We start from the raw sequence: 13,177 nt of genomic DNA, 5'->3' as shown, positions 1-13,177 counted from the left end.
TGTTTTTTGTTTGTTTGTTGTTGCTGTGTGTCACAGACACAAAAGATGATAAATACTGATCTATGGTAATGCTACGTGACAAACTACATTCATATATTCTTTACTCACAAGTTCCAATCTTGTGCAAGTGGTTGCACTTGCACAAGATTGGATTCATGGATTTTTAAAACAATAGTCAAGAATTTTTTTTTTTTTTAAATGTTTACGCACGGCAGGGAGAAACGCCCCACCGATTAATTCTTTGTACCGTCTTTAGTCGAGATGGAAATGTCCTGGATTTCCAGGGAAGCCAGTCTGAATGCCCTGAAGGCACCACCCATACAGTTACTGGCTGCTCCTGTTGCCTGGCAGCAAAACAAGAGGAGCAACGACAACAACAAAAACGACCCGAATCAATATATTTTAAAGAATGCAGCAACAGGCAAATGCAAACACCGGGGGGAAAAAAATCTATTGAAAGTTGAAATTGATATTTAATTTTATTAATTAATTTATTAATTAATTTATTTTATTAATTTAATTTTATTTTATTTGTTTTTCAGTCACTTGTCATTTTTGAGTTTTTCATTTAAAAAAAACCACAACAAAAAAACAAAACATGTAGCATCCGCTAAATAAAGTGGCTTCTTACAACTTCAACAAGGCCTGTTACCAAGCTGTTTATTTGCCAACGAGCCAACACACGTCTATACAGTTGAACAACTCATGGAAAACAAAGTCTTCGAGGAACTCATAATGTTGACTTTGGCCTGGAATCAGAGCCCCACACAAAGCTCCATTAGCTAGCAATAGAATGCCAACACCATGACAGATGTGCTATTTACAAGCGCTTACCATGAGCAAAAACTTGGCTTTATCTTCTCACCCCTGATTAATTCCGAGGAATCTTGGAACAAGGGAGTTTACGGGAAGTAGAGATAAAAACAGCGGAGGAATTAAGGAACATGGGGTGAACAAAGAGTTTGGGAATGCGGAGAGGATTTTAGTTGGAATGGGCGGTGAGCGTGGAGGAAAGGTGCACACGGGAGTGTAATGGTTAGATGCCATCCACGATGGAGCCTCATCATCAGCATCTGGGCGCCTCCACCTAGTGGCAGACTCCTCTGTCTTTGGCAATATCCATAGTTCAATTCAAGCGCTGTTGTGATCTATGATGCTTGAGCAAAGGACCCCTCCATTCTCTCTCTGAGGTTTCTCCGTTTTCTCTGTGTTTTTATGGTCTAAGTTAGAAGGTGTTGCATCTGTACAGAATGTAACGCCCTTCGAGGGAAGTCAAAGTCAATGTTTGTGAATCTGGGCGATACAGATTAAATGTTATTTGATTTGATTTGATTCATGAACAGAGGAGAGACAGTAAATATGTATATATATATATTTTTTAGAGTGATGCTAAAGTTGGAAACTGAAAGACGATGGTTTGGAAGGCCAGGGAGAGAGCCCACTTTCCAGGCAATGTCAGGATTAGTCAGACACGGCGTGGATGACGCTGGGTGTGGAGGTGGCATTTATCATGTCACTTTGACATATGGATGACTGACGTCCACGATGACTGAAGCTGTTTGAAATCGACCAGCTCACCGAATGTGCACAAAAGGGGAAAGGGTTGCACAAGAGACTCTAGTCAGCAGTGATTCGTCATCGCCTCAGACGCAAAGGACCCATGTGTCCAGACCTCTCGTCCTCTACGATGTCAGCAACAGTTGACTTCCTTGTCATGAGGGCGAATATGTGTGACTAAACCCGTATACATAGAAGAAAAAAAAAACAACCCAAAAACCTTGTGTGGCATTTAGGGTGCGTGAGCCACATAAGGGGAATCCCTAACTCAGGAAATGCAGGGGTTCGTTTTCCTTCACAGACCAAAAAAAAAAAAAAAAAAAAAAACGAACAAAAAAACCCAAAAGCTTCACACTAGCAAATAACTTGCAGAGATGGAATCAGTTTAGTGTTTCTGGCTGGAGAGTGGCGTCAACGTGCGTACACCGGGAGCTGGCAAAGTGCTCTGCGGATGACAAAATTAAACAGAATCCGCCAAAGATAATTTTATCTTTAAGATTATCCTCCTGCGTAATCCATGTGTAACTTGGGAAACAGACTGAGTCACGGGCTGGTATCCAAGCACCTGCATCAATATTGAAAATGGATGGACGTTCACTGTCTCCTTAATCTCTGCTTTCATGTTGCCTCTGTTTTGTTGTTTTTTTCCCATCATGGCGTAGCGGCTTTATTCCCCCCTAAAACAAACATTTAGGGGGGAATAAATGTTTTTCTTTGTGGTGAGCGTGGCGGTGGAACCGTTTAATCAGAATACATGGGAAAGGGAAGGAGGCGGGACAATGTGCATGAGCACGTTCACACCCATGCAATTTAGTCACAGTCGCACCCACGCCGATCAGCTATAAAACTGAGGAGAGGGTGGGAGACAGCTCAGCCAAGTCCACTCCATCGAGACGCCAAAACATCCCGATGCTGAGGTGAGTGAGCTCGCTGCACTGTTATTTATTTAGTTCACACATCGATTTTTTTGCCTGTTATCTTGTGTTTAATGATGGATAAAAATATATTTATGTACAGAAAGGGCCGAACAATTCCACATCCTCGGATCAATGCAATAGGGAGCAGTTTTAGTTGATTTTGTTAATGCTGACGGCGTCCAAAACTTATTTCTTTAATACTATATATGTATATATATATATACATCTATGTATATAAATATAACATATATATCTATATATATATATATATGAAAGAGGATATATACATATCTATATATGTATATATATATATATAGGTATATATATACTATGTATATATATATATATATATATATATATATATATAGTATCAAAGAAACGGCTGCTGTAAGAGTTTTAGATGTCAGCGTAAAAAATGTAAAAAATTAAATATAGATGATTTATATATACATCTACATATATATACACACACACACACACATATATATATATATATATATATATACATATATATATATATATATACATATATTGATTATGATTAACAATTAATACAGAAGGTCAGTGCAAAAAAAGAAAAAAGAAAAAAGCTCTACAAAAGCCATGCAGCAGAAGCAGCGGATGAGGGCTTTACTGAGAATACAAGCCTTGATAGATTTACAGCAAACAGCCTGATTAGATCTCTGCTGAGCGACTAGCGTAGCAGTAAGAGCTGACGGTGAAGGCATTCAGCAGACAGGCAGCTGCGACTGCAGATTAATGGACGTGCTACAGCTGCATGCTGCTGCGATGGCTTGTTTTGTCAGGATTTTTAATGACCTCTCCTATCCTTGTTAACATCCTCACTGAAAAACAAAAAACAATCACACTACAAAAAGCAATATATGACTTTAAAGGGACACATCTAAAAAAAAAAAAAAAGAAAAAAAAAAGAAGCACTTGCTGACATGGCACCATCTCTGTAGCGAGCGGATATAATCCGCAGAGATGTCGAGAGTACAGTGCTGTGGAGGTAAATGAGCATCGTGTAACTGTGAACTGTGAACTGTGGGCAGCATAATACAATTGCAGACTTCTAAACGAAGCTGCATCTTACTGGCCGCTGAAAGAGGAAACCAGAGAAGTGAAAAGGCTTCCAGGTTGCAGAGACCAATCAAATGCCCAAATCTCTTGACAGCCTTGTTCTCGTGCAAAGAGTTTCCTGTCTCGCCTGTATCTTTCATCGGTGAAAAGGGCTCGATTCTATCGTTCTTCTCTCAGTTTCACATGTTGCATAACGTGGCTCCGTTGTTGTTTTGTCAGCGTGCCCCGTTTTGTCCTGCGAATGGAAACTTACCGACTTCTGTCCGTCATCGTCGTGGTGATGAGTCCGCTGGCGTCCACAGGTGAGAGGCTCATTGGGATGAAAGGAGCCGTCTGCTAATGGGTTTGTCTGGGTGGCTGTTATGATGTGATCTGTACGTAAATGTGGATGTAAACAATGTTCTAAAAAGATGCTGTTGCTGCAAATGAATTGATGGTATTGGGTATATATATAATTATAGAATTACTTTGTTGGTGGTTATTTGGTTTGTTTGGCTGCGTTAAACTTATGGTTATTTTTTCATACTACATAATACATTTACTTATTATTATTATTGTTATTAATATTATTATTATTGTTATTATTATTATTATTATTATTATTATTATTATTATTATTATTATTATTATCATTTCAAATTTCCATCTAAATTTCTATTTGAACGAACAGATTGATATCAAAACATCTGTCATTATATATGTTATATGTTTACTTTAACGTTTATTTACCTCAAAGAACATCATTTTTTGATTCTGGTATCTCTTCTTTCAAACAACAAATACGCTTGTCAATTTTTATGATCTCACTCTTCGTCTTCTCCGCGTCAACGCAGCTCCGCTCAAACCAGATGAACGCCAGTGTGAAAACTTTGACAAGGAGCACATAAAACTTGTGATAGGGGAACAGTTTTATTTTGTGCCCTACGCTATGGAACAAAACCTCTCCAATGATGAGGTGAAGTGGTACAGGGACGACTCCTTAACTGAGCCAATCTCCACTGACCAAAACCAGAGAGTTCACTACCGGGGAGGTGCTCTCCTCTTCATGGACCTCAGACCTGAGGACTCTGGAAATTACACGGCGATGTAAGAGCATTCATCCATGCAAAACGTTTTCATCACTTCTAAAGTGGATGAAACGTAGAAAAACCCAATGTTTAACTTTCAGCCCCAAATTTCTACCCTTCGAGGCACCAGAACCTCCAATCTGGGTCACATTTGTTCCTCTTTTTTTCTAGAGAGAACACGCCAGAAGACTGCTCCAAACACAACGTGGAAATAAATGTCTTCAAAGCGGCAAACAACACCTCAGTCCTGTACGAGGAAATCAAAGACTCGTTCAACAACAAACATATACCGTGTCCAGATCCTGCAAAATACATCTGTTTGACCATGAACGGGACGATGAGCTGGATGAAGGTGCGGTTCCTCTATGCACAGCCATATAGGCATTGAGAAAAAGAATTTAGAATCAGAATCAGATACTTTGTTTTTATTGCATGTTTACCATACAACGACATTATTCCTCCCTCGTGAACACAACTTTTTTTCTTTCTTTTTTTTAACATGTCCATCAGCCCACACAAAACTTTTTAAGGGGGAGGAAAAATTGGGAAGGTGATTGCCACCTTCATGTGGACCAGCCATTTTGGGTTTCAATTAAACCAACACTTCCTATCGAATGTGTGACGTGATATTAGACAGGTATTAGACCAAACTAAACTAATTTGCGCAGAAAAAAAGCCTTCAGTGCTATTTTATTCCATTGGATTTGTTGTTTTCTAATATGACAATTGGTGTGTTTCCATCAAATCTTTTGCATTAGAATTAGCATCATGGAAACCACATAACTTGAAACAACTTCCTCTAATACACACAATCAACCAAAAACCATAGCAGCTTCTTGACAGTGTTTCTTCAAACTCTAGTACTCTTCTGGTGGTTTTGTTGATCCCTGTTTAACCCAGCTGACACGCAGCTCTGCACTACACAGCTCTTCTTTTGTAGCTTTGTTAGCGTGCAACAAACTTTTTAAAACGTCCTCAAAGAATTGTTTGCTCAAACACACGCTGTTTACTGGAGTTGCCAAAGATCACGGTGAATGATGTCCGGAGAATTGTCCGAGCGTCCAGCGCAACATCTCAGAGCAAACTTGAGAAAAGGTTTCAAGTTTTAACGTCTCGTCGTATCTAAGCGAGCAGTCCGGCTGGCTATCACAACCTCGCTGTCTTATAATAATGATCCAGTAAGCTTCAGGCAAATCAGATAACAAGAAATGACTCTCATGTGTCGTATTTTGTTTTGTTAAGTATCTGGAAAAGACAAAGCCACTAATGAGATCTCTGTGAGAGCTCACTGCTACCGCTCTATGAAGAAAACAAGTTCTGTCACAGAACATGTTCAAAGTTCTGTTCAGCATGAGTTCAGCCCTTGATGTTACCATAAGTAAGCTCTGATGACTATTGGCAAAGATGTTACATTTGCAATGACATAGATCTACGAGTTGATAAAGGGCAGTTACAGGAAAGCTGAGTGAGACTGGCGTGAGTTATTTTTAACAATAAAATTTGCTCTTCTAATATTGGTGACCCACCGTTTCTGTAATTCAGTGTTCTGAGGAAACGTATGGAAACTCAGGACAGAATTACAGGTAGCCGATGCTGTACATTGGGGCACACAGCAGTGGTGGCTGGCAGTGCTATCCCCCCGTTTTTGAAACACACACTTTTGTACGTTTACACGTCATCTTCACATTCAGTGGGTATGAAACGAATTGAACTCACTTGCTAATAAAATCCAAAAGTAACTCCGCATGCAGCTTTGGTGGCTTTGTTGCTAGCATCACATTACAACCAGCGCTGACCGGAAACTACCAACCATCCTGAGATTTTGCCGGAACTACGTCATCGTCTCTCATGCATAGAGCCTATTATATCTGATGTTTTGAAGTACATGTATTTTCAATCAATCAGTCAATCAACTTTTATTTCTAAAGCACTAAATCACATCAAAAGGTATCTGAGAGCTCATTGAACAATCAAAAGAAAAACCAACTGATCTGTGCAAAGCAAGCATGAAGCGACAGTGGCGTTGAAAAACTCCCCAGTTGGAAGAAACCTCAAGCAGACCCCGACTCTGGATTGCGGTCATCTGCTTTGACGGGTACAGAATACTGGAGAGTTAGAGACAAAGTGGCCAGGGAGAGTATTTTATCTTTGTTTAAGCTATTGAAAGAATTATAAAAAGGTATAAAGGGCTGTAATACATACAATACAATGCAATGCAATGCAATGCAATGCAATACAATACAATACAATACAATACAATATGTACATATACAATGTTTTTCATCATTATAACAGTGCATTCATACTCTCCCTCTGTTGTGTTGTGTTCCGACTGCTGCAGGATTTCAAGCCTCTTCCAGGACAGAGTGAAGATTACCTACGAGTTCTTCATGCCACCAAAGACAGTGAGGGCATCTACACCTGTATTTGTACCTGGAGGTACAATCAACGGCAGTGCACGTCATCTGCCTCCAGGAGGCTTAAACTGCTCGGTGAAATAGCTTCTCATCCTCATCTATGAAACCAATAAAAAGATGTACAAGTTGATGCAGAATCTGATGTCTAGTCCAACATACATTCATTTTTTTTAATTTTTTTTTTACTTTGCTTTTAATGTATTATATCCTTAAATTCTGGAATATTTTGAAAGTACATTAAATAAATTGCAAGTTACTTTAAAAATAGACAAATAAATAAATAAAGTGTGTAAGAGAATGGTAAACAAAGCTCTTGTCTTTGTTCTGCTTTCAGCACAACAACCTAACCCCTCAGAGCCACAAATCCTCTCACCATCCTCAGAAAGGGTGTTTGTAGATGGTAGGTACCATCCGTGAGATGCTCCTCTGCACCTCATTTTAGTTTCCTTTGCCGCTTTCTTCAATATATCCATTCCACCATCTGTTATCTGTGTTTGATGCTCCTCCAAATTTCACAGGCACGAAGTGCGAGAAGTGAAAAACCACGAGATGGTCGTCTTGTGATCTTGAGTTACAGAGGTGCCTTATTGATTTAATGGCCTGCATTTAAATATGTCTCATTTCCTTTTCATTCCAAGGACACTTAATTGTCCTTGTTACTTCTTTTTTTTTTGGCATTAATTGAATGCTCAAATGCAGCAGTACACTAAAAAACCATTGCACCTTTTTTCCCCAACATCTTCATCGTCCACTACTTTAAAAGTAGCTAAAATTTAACCATATGTTGAAGACAACACAGACAACATCTTTTCACCATAAACCAAATGCACACTGTTACTATCTGAAAAAATGGGACAAACACTAGGAGCACCTTGGCTTGCTAACTGAGACCAAAACCTCTCCTACAATGTCATCAACATGTTAATTGAAAGCATGAATACAATGGTACGTTTTCTCATTCTCATCTCATCTAATCTCATCCTCTCATATTTCTCTGTGCGAACTTCATGCACTCAAATTTTTTAGGACAAAAGTAAATGGTAAGAAACTGTAGTGAAGAGGTGAAATCACCAGGTAAGACCGCTGGTTCACGCAGGAGTCAGAGTTGAGTCGAGGTTTGCATTCTCAATTCTCATTTATGCTCGTTAATACATTATTTACCATTTACCTGATGGTTTCTGAGGATCTCATATGTCAAAAGTAGACGACGATTCCCCTCCAGTTTCTGCATAGGAATGGGATCATACATTGCAGACTTTGGATGTCTCTCATGATTCCTTTCATGCCCGAGCTCCTTTTCTCCCCACCAGGTGACAGTGTAAGGCTGAACTGCTCAGTATTCTGTGGGGAAAAACCTGTAAAATGTGAAGCCAACTGGAAGATTAATGGACGTCCTCTCAGCCCGGGACAAGGATACAGTCAAACCCATCAAAAGTGAGCCTATTCCATTTTAAATTTATCAAGTAAAATATCAAAATCAGGGGTGTACAGCCCACAGTATGTACCATTTATCCATGCACATCAGATGGAATGTGTGATGCAGCGTATTATACGCATCTGGGAAAGGCCCGAAAAAGCAAACGTGCTACCTGATCTGCCTAATCTTCGCACATCAGCCCCAAACTGTGTTTCTTCATTCACCACGACTGTGCCGGGGCCCCTCTACAGCCCCTATGCTTCATCTGGACAAAGACACATTTGCTGCATTTTTCTGTCTGCGTACGATCAACCCTCCAGGCGTCAACGTTTTTACCCAGCCAATCACGACCGCCATTCCGTTTCTCTTTGCCAGTTACACCGATGACTCGGGGAACAGCATCACCACGGCCGTGCTCTCCATCGACAGGGTGTCTGCCGACGACTTACGCTCTGAGTTCACCTGCTTCGGAGAGGGTCCTTACCACGTCAAAAACAGAACTGTGACTCTGAAACAAAGGGGTCAGCGCTGGGTAACAGTCGTGTTGTGAATCACTGAGACTGAGATTTCCTTTGAACCTTTATTCACCTCAATCTTTCTCCGTACTCAGACTCTATTGTTCCATTTAGCATTGGAGTAGCGTGCGCATGGCTGCTACTCACTGCCGCCCTCGTGCTGGTGAAGCACTTGGCTGTGGACCTCGCCCTGTTGTTCAGACCCTGCCTCTCCCTGATAAGTCACAGTCAAGGTACTTTTTTCAAATTCTCAAATGGGGCAGTTTTGTCTTCCATGTTGCAATGTGAACCCATGCAAATCCGTCCGTGCAAATTCTTTCCATGTACGTGGATGACTCAGGGTTTGTAAATTGGACTAGACTAAATAGAGTTTTTGCGTAGGCTTCCATTTGAGTGGACAAGCATCACATTTTCCGCAATGTCGGGAGGTGTGTGTCACTCAACTTTTTGTTGAAAGAGGTGCCGATGACGTCTGAGGTGGTCAACCTCTCGGTTTTCCCCAGATACGAGGGCATATGACGCCTACGTGGTCTACCAGATGCAACACCTGGACCAGCCCACAGAGGACACTCTTTGCCAGTTCATCACGTCAAGCCTGCCATCCGTCCTCGAGGACAAGTGTGGCTATCAGCTCTTCATCCAAGGGAGGGATGACCCACCTGGTGAAGGTCAGCACGCGATTTGTTGTTTCAAATCTTGCCAGGGTGAGGAAATAAATCTGGCCATTTCCACAGGAAACCACAGTCCAACACAGTCCATGCACATTTGGCTAGTGCCTGGGATGCGCTCCGTCACCCCTCCAATCCAAAGTACAGGAGAAGCAGTGACACCAAACTGGTGGATGGGTTGATGGGAAATAAACATCATATTGGATATCTCACCCATTTGCAACTACTTTGCGCAACTACTTGGAGATATTTGTGGATCAACATAACCATTCTGGAGTTTCACAGACAGACGTAATGGACACACGCAAACATTTAATAAACACACAATTGACACGAAAATACATACGGGGAGGCAAGAGGAACTGGCTGTGAGAAGTTATGTCAATATAAGATTTCAACAAAGGGGAGAAGTCAATCTTGCTGATCTTTCAGAGTGTTCCTGTCTAGGGGAGTAGGGGGATATTTTGGCTAAAAATAGTGACATGGTGTTCACACATTTGTGTGTTAACGTCACGACTAGATTGCCAAGTCTTCCAGACACTCCACATGTGATGTCTGTCTATATTATCCAACCTCACAGACCATATGGAGCTGGTGGAGGGCTGCATGAAGCAGAGCAAGCGGCTGATGGTCATACTCACCCCAAAGCCAGAACCGGAAGTGGCCGACAAGAGCCCCGCCTTGGCCCAAACTGACGCATTGACAGAGTTTGACTGGCAGGTAAGATTTTTTAAAAATAGATTTTGTTGTTATTTTGTCGATTGCAGAGGGTCGCAAATCGGGCCCAGAATCGGGCCAAAAATCCTCTAGCTAAAATCATTCTAACAAGGAGTTGCTCATTGGTGTTTTCATATGTTTGGCAAACCTTTTAGGTTGGGCTCCACCACGTGCTGGTCCAGAGAGAGATGAGTATAATTCTGATCCAGATTGGGGAGATGGGCCCAGATCAATACAAGCACCTCCCTGCTGGTTTCCAGCACCTGATTAAAATGAGCGCCCCCATCAGGTGGCAGGCAGGATCCAGTTGTGCTGCGGCGCGGAACTCACGCTTCTGGAAGAAAGTGCGGTACCTCATGCCGGCTGTGCCTGCCACTAAATGTAAACAGACATCCAGGGTTCCAGTTGATTCTGAGGGCGTTGGACTATGTGTTGCACCTCCGCACAAAAACACAGAGCCGCTCTGAGTGTGGCAAAGATTGTCTTTGCAAGTGCAACTATTTTGATTTGATTTGATTTGTTTATTTATTTCGAACATGAAAAGTAATAAGAAAATAAAAGGGATAGAAAACCCAAAACATATGAAAGAAAACTTAAAGAAAACATATAAACAAAAATAATAGAATAAGCAATGAAACATCAGTGAAATATACATCAAAATAATATTGGTCATGCTCGAAAAGGGGTAGGAAGAAGTAAAAAACTTATATGTACCTACCCCCAACTTACATAAATATACAAGCTGGTGAGCTAAATTAAGTATATACGATTAGCAGAAAACAAATTAAATAAGAAAAATAAATGGAAAAAAATAAATAAATAAAAAATAAATAAATATTTATATATATATATATATAGTGCTGGACTTCAGCTGTGCAAGTACTGGAGAAATTTTATAAGTCTATATAGATATAATATATAAATATTTATAAATATAAAATAGATACAGATAGATATTCCTGAATATTCATATGTAGGCTGATTGTAATATTATTTGTAATAATAGGACAATAATACAACAACAACAAAAAAAATAATAATAGAAGTAATAGTTATTACAATTATAATTATAACAACACTTTTATAACAACAACAGCAATATTAATAATAACCAGAACAATGATAATAGTAGTACAAAATTAGTGTACTATGTTATAGTACCTACTGAATGTTATATTTTTGTATTTTATCTTAAATAGTTAAAAAGTTTTACATTCTGTGGTGTACAGGTTCAGACCATTCCATAGTTTAACCCCGATTATAGGAATACAGAAGCTTCTTTTAGTTGAGTGTATTGTACGAACTTTTAGATTGAGTTGTCCCCTGAGCCTGTAACTCCCATCTCTGTCGGAGAACAGTCGCTGGATGTTGTGAGGTAACATGTTCTTCCTTGCTCTGTACATTACTTGCACCGTTTTATATTCAACTAAATCAGTGAATTTGAGAATTTTGGACTGAATAAATAACGGATTGGTGGATTCTTGGAAGTGTGTGTTGTGGATGACTCTAATGGCTCTCTCTTCTGTAAAATGCACAACGGTTGCAACGTGGTTCTAAATGTGTGTCCCCATATCTCAGAACAGTAGTCTAAGTATGGTAGCAGTAATGAGTTATATAGTATACTGAGTGATTGACCGTTCAGGAAATATTTGACCTTTGAGAGGACTGCAATACAACGGGATATTTTAGCTTCAATGTGCTTGATGTGGGATTTCCAACAAATTTTGAAAAGGATGCTAATTTATTGAAAGAAGTAAGTACTTGCTGGCTGGTTCTCATCGTTTGCTGTTTTTGTAATAAAATTTGAATTCCATTTACATTCACACAGTCGGATATCACGTCATTAATTAAAATGCCGCATTGTCTTGTATTTCAAATCTACAATAAAAATGATTGTTTGTGATAGCTGAGATGACACAGATTTTCGGAGGGATGATAAAAGTACACAAGGAAATTTGACTGGTAGAATTATTCAAGTGTCAAGAAGAAACACACCCAAATTCAGTTTTGACCTGAAGCATTTTGTTAAGTAGAACAGCAGAGGGTTGTGAATGCAAGACAAATGTTTTATTCTGAATTCATTGTTAATATATTTAACAAAAACATTTTATCTACGGTTCTCACAACATATCATCAGCATATAAGTTGCACTTTTCATACGAAAATGTGGTAACATCAGGACCAAAAGAATGATTGCGTAATGTGCTGCACGAGCACAGCTTGGATGGTGGGCGGAGACCAATCTTTACAAAGTGCGCCATAAACTCACACACACACACACACACACATATGCTCGAGCAGTTTCTACCCACGTGTTAGCTGCTCATTGTGACAACATGTTCTGCCCGCTTCATTGTTTAAAGCTGAGGGATTGTGCCTGGACAGGGTCGATTCGGACTACAGGTAAGTTAACAACAAAAACGATAATATTGAGATGTTCACCTCTGGAGTATGTGCTCCCACTCTATTATTACTCAGTTCACAAAGACATGTAACTTTTGGTGGGGTGACTCCAAGCAGAAATGATTTGGTGCTAACTTGCACATTTATCTGCTGGAGTAAAAAATCGTCGAAATTGTGTCATTATGTTACAACAGTATGCCAAAAAACATTTCTTTTTCTTTTCACACACAATTGTTTGCGCTTATATGGAAAGCAGATGTCCCGACATCCAACACAAGTAGGCATTCGGCTTATTTGAATTACATCACAACCTCAGAATGTGTTTTTCCAAAAACGATTCTGAGGAACTTTAGGTGTGAAATCAGCTAAGAAAAAAAAAAGAAAGAAAAAAAAAAAAGCACAGTGATGGCAGGTAA

The 13,177-nt window shown here is 39.8% G+C and overlaps 1 protein-coding gene and 1 long non-coding RNA gene across 2 annotated transcripts; both read left to right on the top strand.

The window, feature by feature from the left end:
- Positions 1–2,377: 2,377 nt before the first annotated feature.
- LOC142891558 (interleukin-1 receptor-like 1) lies at positions 2,378–10,858 on the top strand. The gene is made up of 11 exons (XM_076031199.1): positions 2,378–2,474; positions 3,777–3,859; positions 4,391–4,643; positions 4,796–4,976; positions 6,966–7,140; positions 8,352–8,475; positions 8,585–8,979; positions 9,069–9,206; positions 9,477–9,641; positions 10,222–10,361; positions 10,514–10,858. The coding sequence occupies exons 1-11, from the start codon at positions 2,467–2,469 to the stop codon at positions 10,823–10,825; spliced, it is 1,974 nt and encodes a 657-aa protein (XP_075887314.1). The 5' UTR covers positions 2,378–2,466; the 3' UTR covers positions 10,826–10,858.
- On the top strand, positions 5,889–6,498 carry LOC142891430 (uncharacterized). Its single transcript, XR_012927270.1, has 2 exons — positions 5,889–6,207; positions 6,376–6,498. It is a non-coding gene; the product is annotated as an uncharacterized LOC142891430 (long non-coding RNA).
- Positions 10,859–13,177: the final 2,319 nt, after the last annotated feature.

This window comes from Nelusetta ayraudi, unplaced genomic scaffold, assembly GCF_046127955.1.
Source record: "Nelusetta ayraudi isolate G7.1 ecotype Tasmania unplaced genomic scaffold, CSIRO-AGI_Nayr_v1 ptg000031l, whole genome shotgun sequence".
Taxonomy (NCBI): domain Eukaryota; kingdom Metazoa; phylum Chordata; class Actinopteri; order Tetraodontiformes; family Monacanthidae; genus Nelusetta; species Nelusetta ayraudi.
The sequence above is the reverse complement of the archived record's forward strand: the minus strand, read 5'-3'. Positions and strand labels throughout refer to the sequence as shown.